Below are 23,823 nucleotides of genomic sequence, written 5' to 3'. Positions count from 1 at the left end.
ATGCCAGCTTTCTTAAGAAAGTCTTTGATAAACAACAATTTTCTTCTGTATAGCACAGGGAACTGTATTCAATATCTTTCATAACCTGTAATGAAAAAGAATATGAAAACAAATACGTGTATGTACATGTATGACTGGGACATTGTGCTGTACACCAGAGGAATTGACACACTGTAAGCTGACTGTACGTCAGTTTAAAATAAAAGCCCTTGAATGCCTCTAGGCCTCAGCTTCTACTTCTGTAGAAATGATTGCCTCACTGGGTTATTACGAAGATGAAATGAAATATAAGACCCTATGAAATGTGAAATGCTGTGGAAAAGCAATGTCTTACAAAGTCAGGCCTCTGACCTTGAATCTCTCTTCAAGTTTCCCAAAGCCTGATTCTGGAGCCTGGGTTCGGATCCCAAGTTCATTTACCAGCCGTGTGACAGTGGACAACTTACTTAATCACGCTGGGCCTTCATTTCCTCATAAGTAAAATGGAGAAACTAACAGTCCCCACCTCATAAAGTTGTGAAGATTAGAAATTGGGTCAGATACCTTTTAAGTACCGAGGTACGTGTTAGCTAAAATGTTTGTTTTCATCAGCCCTGGTATTGCCATGTTCAAAAAGCAGCCATAAACAGTTCTTGGCCAGTCCAGGAGGGCACACCCTTGATGCTCGGTCACACAGAATCTGTTCTGGGTCTGTTTAAAGGCAGATCTAAGTTATGCTTTGAAATCTTAAAAGGTTGCTTTTGTTCCTTCTCTGAATCTGGGATAGATTTGAACTGTATCATATGAATCTACCACGGAAACCTCAGCCAGAATGCGAAGTTTTTTTCTTCTATGCCAGTGGCAACAACCACAAGCATCTTCTGTCCCAGAGGACCACTGGAGAGGTGAGGGCCTCAACCGAGTCCCCTTTTGCTTCCTCCCACGCCCACGTTCTGGCCCAAGAGGCCCTCCCACCGGCCTGTCCAGCAGGCACTACAAGGCCTACCTGGCATGCAGAACAAAGGGGGACTATGGCCATTCCCACTGCTAAGGTAGGTTCCGGGGTCTCCTGTCTCCATCTGTTAAAGGGAGAATGTGCCTCATCTCTCAGAAATACTGTAAAGACAGCTGATGTGAAAACACTGAGGACCAGAAGAAGAGCTGAACTTAGATATTGAAAAATGGACCAAACACAGTGAGGCACCACTTCACAGCTACTAGGAGAGCTACTATTTTTAGTTATTTTTCTATTTAAAAAAGATGAAAATAATAAGCATTGGCAAGGATATGGAGAAACTGGAACCTTGTGCATTGTTGTTGGGAATGTGAAATGGTACAGTTGCTGTGGAAAACAGCCCAGCAATCCCATAAAAAATTAAACATACAACTGTATGATCCAGCAATGCCAATTCTAGATATATACCCCAAAGAACTGAAAGCAGGGATCGGAACAAATATTTGTACACCCACGTTTATAACAGCAATTTATAACAGCCAAAAGGTGGAAGTAACCCAAATGCCCACTGATGGATAAATAAACAACATTTACATACAAGGAATATTATTCAGCCTTAAAAAGGGAGGACATTCTGACACATGCCACAACGTGGATGAACCTTAAAGACATTATACTAAGTGAATAAGCCAGACACGGAAGGACAAACATTGTATGATTTCACTTATATTCAACTTATTGCACTTAGAATAGTTAATTCCAATACAACAGAAAGTAGAATGGTGGCTGGCGGGGGCTGGAGGAGAGGGAAATGGGGGATTAGTGTTTAATAGGGACAGAGTTTCAGTTTGGCAAGATGCAAAGAGTTCTAGAGGTGGGGGGGGGTGGCACCGCAATGTGACTGTATGCAGTGTCACTGAGCTATATACCTAAAAATGGTTAAATGGTCAGTTTTGAGTTGTCTATTTTACCACAATTAAAAAAAAAAGACATTCTGGCTTGGTGAGCACTGGGCTGAGAATAAAGGGGCCAGAGCACAGCAAGGTATCAACATTAGCTCGATGTGTCCCCAGCTGTGTCCCCACTGCCATCTCTCAGTTCTCACCTGCAGATCTGCCGGCAAAGTGCCTTCACGAGGATGCGCCCACATCTGCCAGCCTGGGGCCTCCTCCCAGAACTGAGACATCACTCTCCAGGGCTGCCTGGCCTGGAACCCTCCTGCACAATAAGAAACCAAGCCCCACAGTTTTGGGAGCCCAGCCTCACCCGTGTCAGACCTGGGAGTCTTGGCTGCCCCAGGCTCGGTGGTGGGAAGACAGCTGAGCATCCTGCTTGGCTTTGCTCCTAACTAACTCTCTGTCTAGCCTGGGACAAGTTTCCATCTCTCTGGGTCTTAGTGTTCCCTCCATGGAAAATAGAGCCCATCCCCTCCTTCATCCAAGGGATGCCCAAACTGCCAGGCTGCTCTGGAATCATGTCCCTGCCTATGCTCAAGACGCCTGCTCAGTTCTCTAACACTGAAATGGCAGGAGTCAGTTTTTCTCTTGGCAGGTTCTCTGTGAGCAGTTCCAGAGCTCCAGAAACATCTCCAGGCCAGTCACTGCAAGAGGCAAGGGTGTTAACACCTTAAATAACACATTCGAGCACTGAATACACATTTATTCAGCCCCGGTGTATTTAGTGCCTCCCTTGTACCAGCTCCATGCTGCGCAGGCCCAAGCTGTGAGTTGCACAATTCCAGGGGGCCCTGTCACCCGTGTTCATCCTTGAGTTGTACAGATGTTGTAACAATTTCTGGGTAGATGGTAGTGCAGCATCTTGCAGAATGGGCCCCTTTCCCTAAGTTTCACAAGGTCACCATATCAGCTGGCCGCCTGGCTGGTGCTAGGGGATGTGGATACAGCAGTGAACGAGACACCATCCCTGCCCTCAGAGAGCTTACTGCCTGGGAGGGGAAACACGCCAGCAAATGGTGAATGGAGCTGTGTGGTGGGTGCACAGGGTGTGGCGGGGCCCCAGAGGAGGGGAGAGAAATCCTCTGGAGAAGGCATCTGAGCTGATGCCTGTTGGACACACAGAATTCAACCCAGAGAGGCCAAGGAGAGGGTATTCTAGGCAGGGGAAGCTCGGGGGCAGAGGCCAGAGGCAAAAGGGAGTTGAAGCAGCCCTCTTGGAATGGGTCAGTGTGGCTGGAGGGAAGCTCTTGAGGGGAGGGGGCAAGAGGGTAGGATGCAGAAACAGGAAAGGCCGTTTAGGAGACCAATAAATACTGGCTAATGAATTTTAAAACTTTATCAAAGGATGGTTGGAAGCCACTGAAAGGTTTTAAGCAGGAGAGCAGGATGCTGTTTGCACTTTTCAAAGGTTGACTTGGCTGCAGTGTTGGGAATGAATCTGATAGGAAGGAGAATAAAGGCTTGGAAAACAGAAACCGAGGCAAAGAGCAATGCGGGTCAAAGGTAAGACAGTGTCACGACAATGGGAGGGGGGAGTGTAAATTCAAACAATACTAAGGAGGTCAAACCTTTACACTTGGTGGGTTTAGGGATTGACAGTGAGCAAAAAGGAGAGACCAGAATGACAGCCTAGTTTCCGCCTTTGTCAGCCAGGTGATGAAGCAGACAGGGGCGGAGGGGAGGACTGAGCTTTGGACGTGTGGAGGTGGAGGTGGAGGTGGAGGTGCCTATGGGGTTGCAGGGGGGAAGGACCAGGGGGCACGAGGTTCCAGAAGATCATCAGCTGCCTCTCTTCATGAAACCCGTCCCTAGAGCACTAGCCCATGGTTCTCCTGCCCAGGTAGCAAAGACCCCATGCTGAATAGAATTGAGATGATCCACTTACAGCCTCCAGAGAAACCAAACGCCTCCAAGCAGTATCAATTTGTAGTAACCCCTTGCGTGAACAGCATAATGTCTCTGAAAATTAATGAACAATCCTATGTACAGGAAAAAGCACCAATAAAAGACTTAAATTGTGTATGTGTGTAGATGTGTTTAAACTCTGCCCCATTTTCTGCTTCATGTGAACCTCGGGCAACTTAAATGACCGGATCTATACTTTCATTTCCTCATCTGTAAAATGAGGACCTCACAGGGTTGCTTTAAGACATTGGTGAGATTGTAGCTAGTCGGGGCTTGGACAGTTCCTGGCGCACTGTAGGGGTTCATTACGTATTATCTGTTGTTGCTGTTGTTGCGTTGTGTTTGCTGTGAGATGGGGACTGGAATACTGCCTTTAGAAAGGGCCCCTCCCTGTGAAGGCAGAAAGGAGGGGAGGCAGGGAAGTGGTGCAAGGGTGGGGTCTGGGTAGAGTCAGGCGCTCTTGTCAGGGAAATGGGGGAAATGAAACTCTGTGAGAGGGGAAGTTTCCTGACCCCTGGGAAAGGGAAACAGGTGGTCCAGGTGTTGAAGGGGATGCACACAGGCCCCTGGGGACTCCGCCTGCTGAAGCAGCCGTCACCTGGGGAAACGGTGAGTTTGGCACCAAGGCAATGAACCCTGATGAGCCTCAGGGAGACCAAGTGAGGGTCACCCACAGCTAAACAAGGCCAAGTTAAGGGGCTCTCTCTACCTGGACCCCAAGGCTTCAGAGGACAGCTGCCAACCATCCTTGTTCTGCCTGCAATCCTGATGGCTGCCAACAGTGACCCCTTGTGGCCACCAGGAGCAACTTCAGGGGTTCCTTAAGCCCAGAACGGTCCCCCATGTCACTGTGAACCTCCCAATGACTTTTCTTTGGGACAACGTAAAGTCCCCAAGGATTCTTGAGCAATTCAGGAGGAGAGAGAACCCTAAACAGGACATGAATCAGGCGTGTAGGGACTGGTATTCTGAGTTAGAAGGCCAAAAGTAGATGGCACCCGAGATGGGGAGTCATTGAAACTGGTAATTTGCAAGGAGCAACAACACAATTTCCCATCCCATCAGTGGAGAGAAAAAGCCCTTCTGTGTTTTCCCTCAGCCTTCCTTCAAGCCCAAAAGTCTGCTCTGCCCCACCCTGTCTCCACAAGCACCTTCGAGTTCTGCCTGTCTCAAGCACAGAGCGTTTTGGAACCACCGACTTTATTAAACCCAGACTCCAGAGCAGACTCCCTTCCATGAGGGAAGAGACTGGAACCAACGTAACAACCCCATACTGGAACTGAGCACACATCTTCTCACTTAGCTTTTAACCACAACTCTGCAAGGGGGTGCAACACGAGGGTGCAGGCTGTGGGTTAGATGCCACGATCAGAATCACACAGTTCAGAGAGGGAGAGCAGGGATTAACAATAACACAGTCCCAATGTTTGTAAGTAATATCATTAACCAAGTCACGCTGGCTCATCTCGAAATCTCTGGGCCCCTAGATGTTACCTAACTCACACTCCTGCAGGTTCAGAGTTGAGAAATTATTGAGTGAATTTCTGCCTAATATATTCAGAGCTTCTCAGAAGCCAAGCTCCCGCTCTGCTGTTTGAACTGAATAACTAATTCTGATTCCAGTGATTCTAAAGGGAACAATTCTCTTTTTTTCTAACTTGGAGAATTTAATTTAGGTGTTTTATCAAAAGCCTGCTGCTCCCAGTAGATTAATGGCCCACTATATCTTTCACATTAAGTTAATTGAGTGCGGAATGGGGCTTTGCTGGATTTGAATGACAGCCTCCAGAGTTTAGCTCACCATTCTTTGAGAAAGCACACAATGAGGAACCAAAATCACGGGCCTGAATTACCACATTTTTTCCTTTGTTTGGGGGAGGTTTTTCCACTTTCAGTTGCCACACAGTAATAAGTTAGCAATCAGGCAGCGCTTGGGCCAAACGATTTCCATCCTCCATCCCCAGCGGAACACCAGTCCAGCCCGTAACTTTCCATCTCATGGTGTAGCTATGAAAAAGAGGACTACTTTGTGAGTGACAGCCCTTTACAGCTTAGAAAGCACCTGTGCCTCTGGCCTCTCGTTTCACCCTCCCAACAAGCTTCAACTCTCTGTGATGACCCTGAAGACACTGAGCAACCGAGCGAGAACTTGCTCAAGGTCACGCTCGTACGCGCTTCCCAGCTTAGGGCGCCTTACTCCACACTCCAGCAGCCTCCTGTGACTTCACTCTGTAATTTTTTTACTATTTCTTTCACTGCAAAAATTTTCACTGTTTTTTTCAGTACAAGCTTTGGCCCTGCCTCCTTTTTTCACCGATCACTTCATCCGTTCTGAATTTAAATGAATGAATTCTTGTTTCGCTCTTGACCATCTCATCTTTCTAGCCTCACTTTCATCATTACCCACCATGAACCCCAGGCTGCAGCCACATCAAAACATGTGCCGTGTCTGTGCACCTAATGACCTTGCTTTTGCTCCGTGCTGTTTCCTCTGCTACAGTGCCCTTCCCCGCCTTATTTACCTCCCCAAGTTTCCCACACCAAATGCCATTTCCTCCACAGGGCCTTTACAAATGTTCACATATTTTGTAACAAAATATTACAGGATTTTTGCATCTGTGTTTATCCAGGACATTGGCTTGCAATCTTTGTGTGTGTTGTCTCTCTCCGGCCTTGGTATGAGGACAGTGCTGGCCTCCTAAAGTAAGTTTGGAAGTGCTCCCTCCTCTTCGATGTTTCAGAATATTTTGAGAGGGATTTGAATTAGCTCTTTTTAAAATGTTCAGCAGAATTCATCAGTGAAGCCATCTGGTCCTGGGCTTTTCTTTGCTAGCAGATTTTTTATGACTGATTCAATGTTTTTACAGGTAATCAGCCTGCTCAGATTTTCTACTTTTTCATGATTCATTCTTGGTAGGTTGTGTGTTTCTAGAAGTTTACTCATTTCTTCTAGGTTATCTAATTTGTTAGAATATAACTGTTCATAGTAGTTTCTTCTCACCCTTAGTATTTTTTGTGGTATCAGCTGTAATATCTTCTCTTTCATTTCTGGTTTTGTTCATTAGCGTCTAATTTTTTTCTTAGTCTGGCTGAAGGTTTGTCAGTTTTGTTTATCTTTTCAAAACCCAACTCTTAGTTTCATTTATCTCTTCTAGTGTTGTGTTTTTCTAGTCTCCATTTCATTCATCTCTGCTCTGATCTTTGTAATTTTCTTCCTTCTGCTAACTTTGGGTTTAATTTGTTCTTATTCTAGTTGTTTGAGGTGTAAAGTCAGGTAGTTTATTTGAGTTCTTTCTTTTCTCTTTAGGTAGGCATAACCACTACAAACTGCCCTCTTACAATGACTTGTGCGTTGCATTGTTTTGGTATGTTGTGTCTCCATTTTCATTTGCATCAAGATATTTTATTTCCCTTTCGATTTAGTCTTTGACCATTGGTTGTTCAGAAGCGTGTTTAATTTCCACATATTTGTACATTTTCCAGTTTTATTTCTATGACTGATCTCTAGTTTCATACCATTATAGTCAGAAAAGATATTTGATATGAGTTTAATCTTCAATTTGTTGACCCTTGTTTTGTTGCCCAACCTACGATCTAGCCCAGCGAATGTTTCAGGTGTGTTTAAGAAGGATGTGTATTCTGCTGCTATTAAATGGGAGGTTTTGTACATGTCTGTTAGGCCCATTTGGTCAACAGTATAGTCTTATCCAATGTTTCCTTATTGACTTTCTGACTGGATGATCTGTCTACTTTTGAAAGTGGGGTTTTGACATTCCATACTAAAATTGCACTGTCGTCTCTTCCTCCCTTCAGATCTGTTAATATTTGCTTTTTATATTTAGTTGCTCTGATGCTGGGTGTATATATATTTATGGTTGTTACATCTTCTTAATGAATTGACCCTTTTATCATTATACAAATACCTTCTTTTCCCGTGTTACCATTTTTGGCTTAAAGTCTATTTTGTCTGACACAAGTATAGCTACCTCTGCTTTCTTTTGGTTTCTGCTTGTATGGAATATCTTTTTCCACCCAAGAAGGGGGGCATTTGGAAAGGCCCTGTGGAGGAAATGGCATTTGGTTTGGGGAAAGTAGGGAGACAGGCAGGGAAGGGCATCATGGCAGAAGGAACAGCATTGATAACTGCATTTGGGAACTCCACAGGAGGGAATCAATGAGTATTCATGGCTTCTTTGTGAAACTTCCTGGGCACAGACCTCTGGAGCCTATGAGGCTGATGGCCAAAGACATCCCTCCTGCATCTGGCTTTTGCAGGACACTTAATCTGCAGGCCAGACACGAGGCCAGGAGGAAAGGAAAACAAAGACCTTCATCTGGGCAGGATCCCCCAGTGTGCCTCCTGAGGCTGAGCTTCAGTTTTCCTCATCCAATAAAATAGAAATACTGATACCTGTTCTAAGCATATGAGTAATGTCTGAAGGCTTTGTGAACCCTCCGAATTTAGGGCATTCAGATGAATTTAATGAGGACACGGTTATTAGTAATATTTGGTAATTCTTGAAACAGTTCTAGACCATGTGTGAATGGGCATGGAACAGTTAAAGAGTCATTATTAATGAAGGGGTGGGACATTCTCCTCTCTCGTGCTAGAAATTAACAAAAGGCTTACAGCAATCTGGGGAACATTTATTCAAGAAAAATGTCTCAAAACAAGTGAAAGCCTTAAATTAGTAATAAAAAAAACCTTCCCACAAGAAATCCCAGGACTACATAGCTTCACTGGTAAATTCTACCATATGTTTAGAGAAGAATTAATTCTAATCCTTCACAAACTCTTCCCAAAATATAGTAGAAGGAACACTTCCTAACTCATTCTTTGAGGCCAAAATCACCCTGTTACTGCAACCAGACAAAAACATCACAAGAAAAGAAAACTACAGACCAAAATCTCTTATGAATACAGATGCAAAAATTTTCAGCAAAATACTAGCAAACCAAATCCAGCAACATATAAAAAGGATTATACACTGTGAACAAGTGGGATTTATCCCAAGAATGCAAGATTGGTTCAACACATAAAACTCAACCAAGGAATATAACATATTAATTCAAAAAGCAAAACCCACATGATGATCTCAATAGATGCAAAAAAAAAAATTTTTTTTGACAAAAATCCAAAACCTTTTCATAGTAAAAATACTCAACAATCTAGGAAAGAATGGAACTTCCTCAACCTGATAGTTTGTCTTAAAAAAACCCTACACCTAACATCATACTTTATGGTGAAAGGCTGAAAGCTTGACAAAGATGTCTGCTTTTACCACTTCTACTTAGTATAGTAGTGGAAGTTCTAGCCAGAGCAATTAGGCAAGAAAAATAAATAAAAGACATCCAGATTGGAAAAGAAAAAATAAAATTACTCTGCACATGAAGTTATCTCATAGATAAAAAGTATTAGTAATGCACAAAAAACCTACTAGCACTAATAAACAAGTTTAGTAAAATTGTAGGACAAAAGATCATAATTAAAAAGCCAATTACATTTCTATACATTAGCAATAAACAATTCAAAAATGAAATTAAGAAAATCATTCCATTTCCAAAACATTTATCAAAACAAGTTGAAGACTTCGATGCTGAAAACTACAAAATACTATTGAAAGAAATTAAATAAGACTTAAATAAATGGAAAGATATCCCACATTCATGGATTGGAAGAGAAAATATTGTTAAGATAGCAATACTCCCCAAAATGATCTATAGATTCAATGCAATCACTATCAAAATCCCAGCAGGCATCATTGCAGAAATTCTAGTTGATTCTAAAATTCACACGGAAATGCAAAAGACCCAGGATAGCCAAAACAATCCAGAAGAAGAAAAGCAACCTCGAGTGTCTCATACTACCCAATTTCAAAACTTACTACAAAGCTACTGTAATCGTAATGTTTTGGTACAGGCATGAGAACAGGCATATAGATTAAAGGTATAGAATTGAAAGTCCAGAAACAAACACTTACATTTTTTGGTCAATTGCTTTTTAACTAAGGGTACCAAGAGTATTCAAAGAATGATATTTTCAACAAAATGGTGCTTGGACAACTGGACAGTCACATGCAAAAGAATTAAGTTGAAACCCTACTTTACCCAAAAACTAACTCCAAATGCACCAAAGACCTAAATGTAAGAGCTAAAACTATAAAATTCTTAGAAGAAACATAGGTGTAAATCTTTGTGACCTTGGATTAGGCAATGGTTTCTGAGATATGACATAAAGCATAAGCAACCAGAGAAAAAAAATAGATAAACTGGATTTTGTCAAAATTGGAAATTCTGTGCTTCAAAGGACATTATCAAGAAAGTGAAAAGAAAATCCACAGAATGGGAGAAAATATTTGCAAGTCATATCTCTGAAAGGAGATTAAGGTCAGAATACATAAAGAACTTCTACAGTAGGTCGTTAACAACAAGGAAGATTTTCAAAAATGAGCAAGGGATTTGAATAGACAATTCTCTGAATAAGATATATACATGGCCAGTGTGCACAGGAAAATATACTCAATATCATTAGTCATTAGGGAAACGCAAATCAAACTTCACAACCACTAGGATGGCTAGAATCAAAAACCACTATAAGTGCTGACGAGGATGTGAAGAAGCTGGAATCCTCACACATTGCTTGTAGAAATGTAAAATGGTACGGTCACTTTGGAAAAACAGTGTGGCAGTTTCTCAAAATCTTAAACATAAAGTTACCTACCATATGACCTGGAAATTCCATTCCTGGATATATATCTGAGAGAATGAAAATATATGTTCACACAAAAACATAAACAAGTGTTCCGAGCAATATTATCTATATAGCCCCAAAGTGGAAACAACCCAAATGTCCTTCAACTGATAAGTGGATAAACGAAAATGTGGTAATATGCACACTTTAGGATTCTATTCGGTCATAAGAACGAATGAATTATTGGCCCATGCTACAACATGGGGCATCCCTCTATAACTCCTCACCTGGAACCCCACCAGGGTAGCCACCTTGTGCTCCAATAGAACATGGTACGTTTTCCCTCAAAGCCCTTGGCCTGTGTGCCTGTCTCCCGCCTAGCCGACGAGTCCCTCCAGGATAAAGACCATGATCCCTCATCTCCAGCTCCCCAGGGCTTAGCTCAGAGCCAGAATATTATTGGTAACTTAGCAAACGTAGGGTTTTATTCTTTAGTATAAGAAAACTCCCCAGCCAGCAAGTTAAGCCCCTGGAGGATGGCACCCTTACCCTCTGGGTCCTAGCAGGACCACCCATATACATGGTTGACCCTGGGCAGAGGCTTCTGGGTGAACTGGAATGATGGCTGAGCTCTACTCACACTGCTCTTCCCACTCGCGCTCCTCCTTCTCGCTGGCGTGGCTCTGCAGCTGCGCCTGCTTCAGGGTCCAGTAGAGTTCCTTCGCCCTCTGCTCTTCCTGGAGGCGAATCTGCTCTTCTCCCCACTTCCTCTCCTCTTCCTCTTTCCTCTAAAACAGCCCGCGGACAGAATGATGTTAGGTGACGGTAACAGGTCACGAGAGAGGAGAAGTGCCGCTGGTCCTGCAGCAGGGCAGGGCTGAGCTGTCCCACGGGGAGGTGGCCCGGGGGTGGCCGCTCCCGTCTCTGTCTCTACACACATGAAATGGTGATAGTTACACCTAATCAGGCCGTGGTAAGGATCCAACAGCTTGAAGTATGTGGAAGAATTTGTAGACTCTGAAGCCTTCCACAATAGTAAGAGGACTTGGGGCCATCCTTGGTCACACTTCCCACTCTGGGGGGAGAGAGGCAGTACGTTAGGGGAGGGGTGCCGGGTCCTCCTGGAGGCTGATTCAGCAGGATACAATCAGGTCTGAACCTTATTTCCAGATGAGATATTTCAAAGAGAGAGCAGGTTGTGGGGGGCGGCCAAATCTCCAATTATGGTTCCACTTTCAAGCTCCAAAAAGGCTCCATGCGAGGAGGGGATATTTTCCTCTCCCTCTGTTTACATCAAAGCAACATGCACACACATCAGACATGCATTATGCACTAAAGGCTTGTTACAAAACACAGTAGTTCTCCAAACCACTTCACCCCAACCTACCCCACCCTCATCTAGTGCCCAGAGGCCACCATTCTCAATTATTCTAGCTGCTCCTTCACGTGGTCACATCCATGTCTGAATAATGCTGCTAATTCTTGATTTACCAACTCTAGACATTAACTACTGCCTTTTTTTTTTTTTTTTGGTACATGAGTATTTAGCATCTATATTTCCCAAAGAGATACACACCCATACTTTTCCTCTCCTCATCCTCACAATAAATTTACATCACAATTTGTGGTTACATCAATGATCAGTGCAGAACTAAATGTAGTCCCCTGCAGAGCCAAATAGGGTGCTATTTCCACTAATTCTAAGAATTACATTTTTTAACTTTCTAACATCTCTAAAATATGAACATGTCCTACAACTTGCCTTTTTCATAGCCAACAGTTTTTTTCTTTCTTCCTAAAGTAATGATAGACTTTATAATTAATGGCATCTGAAATTCAGTAAAATATAATAGTATGATGGATTTTTCTTCCAAATAATTTCTTTTTATTTTTTTTCCTGAGTTACTAATCGGCTCATCTTGAAGCAGAGCATTGAATTTGGCCAAACTTCTCTCAGATCTGCAGTAAATCTTTCCTCTGTGTTTAACCAAGTGCTTTTTATTATAACAGACAATACAGTAGTGATCTTTTCCAGGGGACACCCTGACCCCGCATGCATCTTTCCTTCCTCCCCCATCTCAGGTGGCTGTGAGCTAGGCCTCCTGTCTATCCCTCCTCCTGGGACTCGCCTCTCAGCCTCCTCCGAGTTGTAGCCCCTGCTTCCTTGTTCCATGTTCTCTTTCCTGTCCATGTCTTCATTTTGCAGCAACGCAGCTCACAGCACCTCTCAGGTAAGGATGCACAGAGAGACACATTCTGAGACTTGTCTGAAAATACGTCTGTGCCAACCGCCCAAGTGACTGCTAACTTAGCTGGGCATTGAATTTGATTAAAACTCATTTTCCTGCAGAACACGGAAGACTCCACTTCCTTGTCTTCTAGTATCCAGTACTGCCACTCGGATTCTCATTCTTCTGCATAAGGCAATCATTTTTTCTCCCATCTCTGAGTTCTGAACCTTTTTAAATGATGTGCCTTGTTGTGGATTTTCTTTCATTGATTGTGTGAGGAGTGGAGTTTTGGGTCCTTCGAGTCTAATACATCTTTGCTTAGGATTTCTTTGATAATTTTTTCTCCTCTCATTTCACTTTTTTCTTTCTAGAACTCCTATGTGTCAACTGCTGGACATCCTGAGTTAACCCTCTAAGTGCCTTATCATTTCTCTCCTATTTCCATCTCTTGCCTTTCTGTTCTACTTCCTGGTTGATTTCACTGACTTTGTCGCCCAAACCTTCCACTGACATTTTTATTTCAGCTAGTGTACTTGTAATTCCAAAGTCCCCTTTCTTATTCTTCGGTTGTTCCTTTTTGCTTCATTGCACCCTGTACTTGTTCCATGAACGCAATAGCTCATCTCTGAGGACTTCAGAGATTGTTTTCTTTCCCATATTTTGATTTACATCTATTTCCTCTGTGTTTTGCCTCTTGTTTTACGTTTAAGTTTGTTTTATTTGGTGCCTGTCATTCATGTCAGAGGCTTCCCTCTGATGTCTGATTTTTCCTGACTGCTTATATTCAAGAAAGTCAGTAAGTATGTATCTGAAACATAGACTCAGAGTGTGTAGTCAAGGCTTCCTTAAGAGGTAGGCTTCACCTAGGAAGACTGGATGAGGGACCAGCCATCTTGTTGAGGGCCCTCAAGTGTATCTGGTCCTTTCTCTGAGATTATTCAGTGTCTTCTCTGTCCTACCTGGGTAGTGTCTGACCACCAGCTTTCCAGGAGTCTGTGCAGGAGGCAGGCTATAGGTAGGGCAGCAAGCAGGACCCCTGGCCTGAGCCCCACACTTCACAAGAACCCCATGCTTTAAAGTGCCTTCTTTGCAAATTTCCCCTGCCAAGTCCCCCCAGCACTAGTCAGAAATAGTACCCCCAGGGCTGGCAGGAGCAGCAGTGTGGTCCAGGTAAGATGTCCCAAGCCCAGACTAGGTCCCACATGAGCCCTAGTCCCTGTTTCTCCCCTTCAGGGTGTTCTCCGACCCTCTCCTCCATGCAAGGGGTTACCCAAGTGCCCCAAGGACCTCCAGGATTCATATTTATGGAGTCATCGCGGGGCCCAGTGGCCAGGCCATGGTTCTAGAAGGATGGCCCAGCAAGCAAATGAATCCTACTGGCCAACACAGTATTTTGATCACAGGATCACTTGAGATTAGGTCACTAGAATAGACCTAACAGGCTGATTTTATATAGTTCAGATTGTTAATCTGCTCTAGACAAAAGCATCACCAAAAAAAAAGTTGCCAGGCCTGCACACCCTAGGGGCAACCCTGCTGCAGGCCCTATTGTTCAACGAGTTCAGACCTTTACTTCCTCCCCATTTCCCACCTGCCCCCCACCTACTCCTTCAGCCTGATATTCTGAGCCCCAAACCTCTCTCTTTCAACTCCCCACCTCCTTCGGGTCAGAGGGAGGGATGAGGTCGCCTCGAAGAAACAGGTAAAAATGGGGACCTCAGGGTCTAGCCCCTCCACGTAGAAACTTGTCCCCAGTCCCGCATTCCCAGTACCATCCTTCTCTGTGTCTGCTGCCCCCAAGTCCTGAGCCTTAGGGTTCTGGACTGAGCCGGCTCAGTGCCCCAGTCCTCTTCCTGCAGGTGCCGGCTGACCCCTCACCGCTCTCCCTCTGACTTCTAGAAGCCAAGCTTCTGTGGCCACTTTCTCCTCTGTTCTTCCCTCCTCTCATCGTCTCTGTCTCTGTGGCTTAAAACTTTTTCAGGCCATTGCTATTTTAATAGATCAACAAGAAAAGAAAGAAAGAAAAAAGGTAACTGTGACTTTTGAATCCCTCATTTTAAAAAAAAAGACAAGGTTTTTGTTGCTTCTGAAATGGCACAGATTGAGTACTTTTCTCCAATTCAATTGTCATTTTTTTCATTCTAAAAAACAGACAAAAGTCTGACTTCCTAACAGCCTTTTCTCTAAGAGTTGGGAATTAAGGGCTAAGGAAGTTGAGTGGCTTCCTCCAGCCATGCACCAAACACTTACTGAGCATCTAAGAGTCTTGGCCCGTTCTAGACACCGGTGAGAAAGACAGACGCAGCCCCACCCTCTTGGAGCTTGCCTTCCAAAGAGGGGGAAACACTGATCAAGTGAAATAAAAAATATGTCAGAAATAATAAAGCACGCAGAGAATTAAAACCAGGTAAGTGATAGAGAGCGTCTAGGAGACGACTTTAGGCTGCGTGACCAGAAGTCCTCTCGGAAGGGACTGGTCTGAAATCCAGAAATAAAAGGAGGCTGATAAGTGCGTCTCAGAGAGAAGAAATTTCCAGAGAGAGGGAGCCACAGGTGCAAAGGCCCCAGGAAGGGAAAGGGGTTTGGCATGTTTGAGTAGAGAGTTCTCCACTGCGGCTGGAAGGAAAAAAGTCAAAATTCTATCTTTAATGTGTTTGAGATGCCATCTGGCCTCCAAGAGGCCTGCCATGGGCAGTGGGATGCAAGAGCCCAGGACTTGGGACAAGCTCAGGCTGCAGATGCTGACTGAGAAGTCATCTGTGTAAGGGTGACGCTTCTCAGCCACGCACTTAGTGTTACCACTGAGAGGAAGGACGTGGATCAAGAGAAGACAAGCAGAGGGCCTTGGGGCGCTCTGCCATTTCAAAGCTGGAAGAGTTGGAGCCGGAGGAGGAGACTGAGAAGGCAGGCCGAGGGGTAAGAGAAAAACCCAGGAGGGGTGGTCTGTGGGGAAGCCGAGCGAGGAAAGCATTTCAAGTAAAGGGGGTGGTAAACCGAGCTGCACGCCGCTGAGACATCACAAGATAAGGAGAGAGAAGGGACAGGGGACGTGCAGGATGTGGTCACAGGACATGATGGGAGATCTGTGGATGGGCAGCCTTCCAGGCGGCGTAGGGGAGGGAGGGGAAGTGACCACAGACAACCTTTTCAAGACACTTCCTGTAAAAAAGGAGCAGAGACAGGGAGTGGCAGCCAGAGGGGAATGTGGGGTTAAGATAGAAATGGGGAGGGAGGGTGGGTGGGTTGGCTGGATGTCTGGTTTTAAGATGGAAAACATTAAAGCAGAGAGTTAATGACCGATGCAAAATTGGAAACAAAGTCTGACCCAAAGCAGAATAAGCTGAGTTTTACCCCAGAGCTGTATTTCACCTTCATCAGTCACTGTCACCCTGGCAGCACGAAGATCACTCCTCACGCTTGCACAGCACTTCCCAGTTCACACAGCGGGTTTCCCACTGCTGCCCCGGGAGTCGCTATCTGACCGCAGTCACCACATCCCTCAACACATAGGGCACCCGTGGAGACAGCTTCCGCCCAGGGACTACAGCTCCATCATGCGCCCAGCGGAGTCTTCCAGGCAGGAGCAGATCTCAGGGAAAATCCGGACAGTCGAGGCATGTCAGAGCCAGAGGAGCTTCGACTCCTGGTCCGACTCCCTCGTAAGGATAAGGGGTGTACCAGCTTACCCGGGCTGCCATAACAAAGTTCCACGGACCGGGGGCCTCACACAACAGACGTTTACCATCTCACAGTTCTGGGGGCCATAAGTCCGAGATCAAAGTGTCAGCAGGGTCGGTTTCATTCTGAGGCCTCTCCCTTCGGTTTGTAGATAGCCATCCTCTCCCTGTGTCCTCACACAGTCTTTGCTCTGAGTTCATCCATGTCTGTGTCTAAATTTCCCCTCCTCAGAGGGACACTAATCATATTGAATTAGGGACCTCCCTAAAGATCTCATTTTAACTTAGTTTCCTCTTTGAAGACCCTACCTCCAAATACAGTTACGTGCCGAGATTCTGGGGGTTGGGACTTGAACATATGTATTTTAAGTGGACACAGTGCAGCCCATAACAAGCAGACTGCATCCCAGAGAAGGGTCATGACTGGCGTACTCTAACCAGCCCCCAGACTAACCTTTCCATCTCTGTGCTATGGGGGGAAGCGTGATGAGCTGTAGAAGTAGTCACTGTGTGTTGTACAAGCACGTAGGGATGTATGTAACATAAAAGTTGTATAACGCTCCTATCAATCAATCAATCAATGGCATTGACCAACCACGTCAAGTTAACAGCAGTGTTCCTGCCCCACCCAGCTCTGGCAATGTGAAGCAGCGAGGTAAACCGCAGCACCCACTTCCCCCGCCCCCACCCCTGGCAACCCCTTCCTACTCCCTGATTCTACAAGTTCAACTTTCTTAGAGTCCACATTTAAGTGAGACCGTGCAGCACCTGCCTTTCTGTATCTGCCTTATTTCTCCCAGCGCAGTGCCCTCCAAGTTCATCCATGTTGTCACAGGTGGCAGGATTTCCTTTTATTTTAAGACTGAATAATATTCCATTGTCTATATAAATATACTACTTTAAAAAAAATCTATTCATCTCTCTATAGACACTTAAGCTGTGTTCGGTGAAAAGGCATAAAGTTTCCATTATGCACGGCGAATAAATTCAGGAGATCTAATGTCCAGCATGAGGACTTCATGCTTACACTGTATTGTATATTTGACATTTTCTCAGAGTATAAACTGCATTCACATAGTGTCAACCACAGAAGAATGGTTTTTAAAAACAGGTTTCCAGCTGTCTGTGTCTTCTATTTTGAAGTTCCCTCTTTAACTCTACACACGGTTCTGGGATTTTTTCCCCCCTTCTACCCCTCTCCATAGTCACAGACTCTGTCCAGACCCTCATCATTTCCCACCTTGACCACCACAAATATCTCCTAACTGGCCTCTCCCTCCCTACAAACTTCCATCACTTGAATCACACCATCACCACCAGCTAAAACTTGGTCCAGCCATGCCCCTCACAGCTCTGTTTTGCCTACAGAGAACAGTCCACCTTCTTAGCATAGCATCCACAGTCTACTTTTCCAGGTTTACATCTGGCTCCACCCATCATGTGATTTTTCTCTCCCCAACCCACCAGACCATTCATCACTCCACATAGCTCTTTTCCGTTTCCTGTCTTTGCTTGTGCCCAGACCCCTGGAGGGATCTTTGTCCCCTGTTGCAGGCCCCCAGGCATGGCTGGGGCTGTGGGTTGCTCATAGGATTGTCTCTCTCTCCCTGGTACCCTATGAGCTTTTTGAGAGCAGGGAGTTTATTACTACCACCACCACCCTCCCCCAAACAATCTGCACTTAGGTTCTCAGGGGGAAAAAAAAGAATCAAATTAAATGAACGTTATTGGTTAATTGTTGCATGCAAGACTCACGTTATTTTAGAATCTTGGTGTTGAAAGACATGATAAAAATTACCTAAACCAATCTCTAACCTGAGGTTTAATCCCTTTGGCAAAGCTGGTGCAGTGATCTATTGCTAAGTAACAACAAACTATCAGAAAATTTAGTGGCTTAAAACACAACTGTTGTAGCGGGGAGGGTATAGCTCAGTGGTAGAGCGTGTGCCTAGCCTGCACAAGGTCCTGGGTTCAATTCCCAGTACCTCCACTAAATAAATAAAAACTTAATTACCTCCCCCAAAACAAAACAAACCACAACTGTTGTATGTGCTTGTGATGCTGTAGGTTATTAACCTAGGCTTGTCTGGGTGGCCCTTCAGCTCCACATTGCGTCAGCCAAGGTCAGTCACTTAGTTGAGGTCATTTACTGGAAGAACCATGAAGGCTTCACTCATGAGCCTGTGCCTCGGTGCTCTTCCGGGTGGCCTCTCTGTGTGTGGCTGGCTCAGGGAGTCTGGGGTTTACTGAGGTGGGAAGCCCCATGAAAAAGACCAGCAGGACCCCCAGGCAGGGCCACTACTCTCCTGCCAGCACCACCCAGTTCCCTGACCTGGCGGCATTATCTCAGTTTTTGCTTCTGTAAAATGGCTTGCTTCTAGAAAAGTGGAACTTATGCCTAAGATTCTATTGGTTCCCTGAGCTAACTCCTGATTGGTCCATATGTGGCACCTTATTTGCATGGAGCTCACTCCTGGTTAGTCCATTTCTATCACTCCTGATTGGTCCATTTCTACAAAGCTCGTTCCTAACTAGTCAACTTTGTTACAACTTATTTGCGTATGATGTTGCAAAGTGCAGACTGGCAGCCTATAAAAGCCTGTGTAAACCTACAAACAGGGTCCAGAGCATAGAGTGTTAACTCCTCTGGGTCTGCTGGCATAATAAACCTGAGTTCTCCAACCCTGAGTGCTGCCTGGTGTCTCGCCCGGATCCAGGTAGCTGTCACAACTGAGCTGTAGCACACTTTGCTGCAACAGTAGGATTTCTCACCAGGCAGCTTCCAAAGTGAGCACTGCCAGAAGCGCAAAGGTAGAAGCTGCCAGTCATCTTACAGCCTGTCCTCAGAAGTTACAGTCATTTCCACAGCATTCTACAGACCAACGCTAGCCACGAGAAACAGGCCCCACCTCTCAAAGGGAGGAGAGGCCAAGAATTTGCCATCAGCCATATTTAATCCACCACAGATTCAGGTACCACTTCAGCCTATGCCTCATCATTTCCCTGTGATGAGGAGCTCATCACAATACAAGAGTGGTTCATTTACAGACAGCTCTGACAGAAAATACCTGGGTGCATAAACCTGGAGTGTCCAACGCCAGAGTCTAACCTGATGTTCCTAATGGACGCTGCCCTTAATGAGCCCCTCCAGGGCCTCGCAGAAGCTACCTGCATCTCTGCGGCTCCTCAAAATGCAGACATGCCCATCAGGGTTACTGTGTGTACTCAAGTTTAAACATTCACATCTAGCAAATTAATTTTTTTATGCAATTAAACAGATAATAACAATAACTTTCATTGGAAATAGCACCAAAAGCCTGCATTTGGGTCCCTCAGTGAACCTGAGTGAGGGCCTGGCCACAGGGATTTACTGACCCCTCCATGAACCCTGACACAGAGCTGGCCCACAATATATCATCCCTCCAACACTGAGGTTCTCAAGGAGAACATCAATCAGAAAATCTCCGCTGCGAACTCAGTCCCTCCACAATATCCCTGTGAACCAAGCCCCAGGACCCCAGCTCCATGGAGCCCCCCTCCCAGCACTTGGGACTCAGCCCGCCTCTGGGGAAGAGGGAGATAGGCTGGCACAGGTGACTCTTGCTGTTGGAGATATATAAAAAGTATTGGTTTTCTTCCCCAGCAGACTTAAATAATCATATGCAAAATCCAGCAATAGAAGCTAAATATCTCTCCCCCATGGACTGGATGTGAGTTACTATTATGGAATTATTGTTCATTTCAGTAGGTGTAGTAATAAGTATTGTGGCTCTTCTGGGAAATGACCTTTTTCATGAGAGATGCATGCTGAAGGATTAGAGTTTGATCAGGAGGCAGCAAACTAAGGCCAAATCTGGTCAATGTGTCTTATTTAAAATAAAGTCTTATTGGACCACAGCCACACCCATTTGCTCCCATATTGTCTGTGGCTGCCTCTGGGCTACAACAGCCTGGTTGAGTAGTCGCAACAGAGACAGTACGACCCACAAAGCCTAAAATACTGATGACCTGATCCTTAACAAAAATAGTTTGCTAACCCCTAAGTTAGAGTGTTCTATGTCTGCAACTTTCTTTCAAATTGTTCAGCAAAAGGACAGCAACAAAAAAGTGCATATATGTTTACGTGTGTGTGCATGCACGTGCGCATGTGCATGGAGAAAACGAGAGAGAGGAGGAAAGAGAAAGAAAATGTGGTAAAATATTAATCATTGGTGAATTTAAGTGAAAAATATGTGTTCATTTTATTTTTCTTTCAACTTTTCTTCAAGTTTGAATTTTTTTAATAAAATATTTTGAGAGTAAATATTGCTTCACTTAAAACCTCAAGAGAATCTCCTTTAAAAAGTACAACTCATGGGAAAGTTATTGGGAGACCAATAACAATATAAATATGTAACTAGCAGTTTCAATGGGTTTAAAAATAATGAGCACAATCACAATAGCAGTAAAAAAATTAAACCTCAAGTTTAATTAGAAAAGAAATGGAGAGCACTTTTGAAACAATCCATTTTACAAAAGTCCAAAAAACAGAAGCCCATAGGCATATCTGTTATTGAGAACATTTGAGACTGGGTGGCCAGTGCATTTACAGGTGTTTTAAAAAAAAAAATCTGTATCAAAGACAAAAAAAAGAAGCTTTGAATAAAAAGAATATACTACATTCCTGAGCAAGAAGACTTAATGGTTCAGTATTATAAAAATGTTCATCTTCCACAAATACAGCTACAATGTTGATGCAATTCCAATGAAAACCACCATGTGGGTTTTTTTGATGTTGCAGGGGAGAAGGGGATAGGGACAAAATAATTTAAAAGTTATCTCTGAGAGGAAAAAAATGGATGAGATTAGCCAAGGGCATTTTAGAAATGAAGAGTAATGACAGACTCTGACTTTAGTAGATGGTAAAAATTACGTTAAAGCTATAATAATTAAACAGTTAAATCTGGCTCAGTGATAGTCAAAGATGAAAAATCAAAGAGATACAAAAGGAAATAAGAAGTAAGAATCAAGGCTGCAAATCCAATGAGAGGCGAGAGGATGGGCTGTACCGTAAACAATGTGGGGATAACAGACTAGCCATTTGGAAGAAAATAAAGTGCGAGCCGTGCATCATACTACACTCCAAAGTGGAGGCAAATTAAGTGCAAAGAAATGAAATCAGGAAAAATATTTAAAACAATGTAGATCAGTGTTTTTAAAAACTTGTGATGGCATGGATCTTTCTATGCATAAAACAAATAATAAAGAAAAAGAGTGATATCGTTGGTTAATAAAAATTTTAATCTTCTGTGCATCCAAAAGCACTAGAACCAAAATTAAGAAACAGCAACAACACTGAAAAAAATATCTGCCATAGAAATGGTCTTAAGGGACCAGTGTCCCCAGTATCTAATCATTATCGGGGAAAAGGTTATTCAAAATTGAAAAGTGGGCAAAAGCTATAAATCTGTAATTCACAAAATAACATAATAGTTGGGATTCAGCATGATTTTTTTCTTCTCTTTATAGTATTTTCTGAGTTTTCTACCCCCAAAAAATGTACTATTCTTGTAGCAAAAAAAAAAAAAAAAAATCTCAAAATAGGGACCAAGAAAAAAAATTTTTTTCAGGAAATCTAAGCTTCTTACCAGAGGACAGTAAAGCTCCTTTACCAGCTCCAGACTCTCCCAGAATGAGTAAACATGCAACATTACAAACCTTCTATCCTAGGCAGAAAATGTATGTTTTTCATCTCTTTGGTATCTTACAAAAATCTCAAGTAGGGTGTTGTTATTACCCTAATATTACACACAAGAAAGTGAAGACTCAGAGAAGTTCAGCAAGCTTCCCAAGGTCACACAGCAGTAATCAATAGAGTTGGAACTGGATCCCAGGCTGGTCTGATCACAAACTCAGCTCTTTTCAAGCCCCATTTCAGGACCCTTGGTTTGGGATCCATAAGGCCTAAGTTCTGATGCTGGCTTTGTCCCCAGCCACTACTGCACATAGCCTTGGCAAGTCACTTCCCTTGTCTGACCCTCAATTGTCTCGTCTGTACAATAAGAAGTGCATTGGCTCAGATGGTGTATCAAGTTCCTTCCTGCGCAGACATGCCAGATTTCTGTTCTCATGAAGCACTCCGTACCAACCATTGGTCAAGGACTGGTCCAAACCAGAGATCAGCCCTGGGGGTCTGGGGGGTAGAGCAGGTGGCCTCACACAGATGCCCATGCCCTGGCCCACCTTGAATTCCTCGTGGATGCGCTCCTCCAGGACTTTGGCAGCCTTGCGGTCCTCCATCTCCACTTTCCACTTCTCCGCCAGGATCCGGGCTTTCTCATTGGCCAGAGCGTCCCGGAACTTCTTGGTGATCTCTGCCTCCTTCTGTTTCCTTCCAAGAGAACACCAGCAGGCATCAGATGGTGTAAGAGACTCAGGGACCACATACCAACAGAACTTCAAGTGAAAACAATGCGCAATCATTCTTGGTCTATCAGAACGGCGAATATCTGAGGTTCACAAAACTCAGTGTTGGCAGAGGTGGGGAGAAATAGGCACTCTCTGGCATAGGAGTGTAAACGGCAGAATTGCTCTGGAAGCCAGGGGGAAAAGAAAGTCAGAAATCCCATTCCTCACTCAAGTTTACAAAGGTGTAGGGAGATGTTCATCAGAGGATTTTTATAACATAAAAAATGGCAAACAATCCAAATGTCCTTCAACAAGCCCAATAAATTGAGTTTCTTATGTAACGGGATACTATACAGTAATCTTAAATAACATTGTGGATCTATATTAATCAATTTATCAAGGTGAGTCTGAAGCAGTTCACAGAGCACCTATTGCCCACACGCTCACTGTGGTTATCTTAGCTGGTGGGGATTGGGCTGTTCTTTAATTTATTCTTTATAGTTTTCAATGTTGTTTACACATTGTTACAATTTTGCGATGAAAACACTGTCATTAAAAATTGGAAGGAAAATGCTGGAGTCAACTTCATATGGATTTCCAAGTTAGGCAAAGTGTGCTCAAAGTTGTTTATGAAACAAGTCTGACCCCCGGTATCACTAGGGGCTCAACTGTCTGTCTTGTGTCAGAAATGGAGGTAATATGAAGAGGAACAAGCAGGTTTAAAACTGAATTCCAATTGCTCTGCTGTCCTGGGGACAACTCAGTGAGGGAAAAAGCAAAAGGATATCACATGTATTATCTCAATAAATAAATCCAATCTATATCCATATAGAAAGGATGCTGTGATGCCCAAACCGCAGATGTGAAAACTGAGGCCCCAGATAGGCTCGCCACTAATTAGTGGAGCCAAGAGTCGAACCCACAAGGTCTACCTGATGTAAGACTAATGCTTTGGTCACCTAATCTTAGCAGAATTCCAAACAGCCAGCTAGCTACCTGATGCCTCCTCCCTCCCACCTATCACCTATTGTCCTTAATTTGA

The 23,823-nt window shown here is 44.1% G+C and overlaps 1 protein-coding gene across 1 annotated transcript in view; it reads right to left on the bottom strand.

The window, feature by feature from the left end:
* The window catches only part of SH2D4B (SH2 domain containing 4B), an 83,213-nt gene that overhangs the window by 35,572 nt on the left and 23,818 nt on the right, over window positions 1-23,823 (bottom strand). The window contains exons 3-4 of the mRNA XM_014555334.2: window positions 22,617-22,764; window positions 11,127-11,274 (exon numbers count right to left, since the gene is read on the bottom strand). Of these exons, the coding sequence (XP_014410820.2) occupies window positions 11,127-11,274; window positions 22,617-22,764 (296 nt within the window). The remainder of the gene's footprint in view (window positions 1-11,126; window positions 11,275-22,616; window positions 22,765-23,823) is intronic.

The sequence above is a fragment of the Camelus ferus genome, chromosome 11 (assembly GCF_009834535.1).
Source record: "Camelus ferus isolate YT-003-E chromosome 11, BCGSAC_Cfer_1.0, whole genome shotgun sequence".
NCBI lineage: Eukaryota > Metazoa > Chordata > Mammalia > Artiodactyla > Camelidae > Camelus > Camelus ferus.
This window is presented reverse-complemented; position numbering and strand designations above follow the sequence as displayed.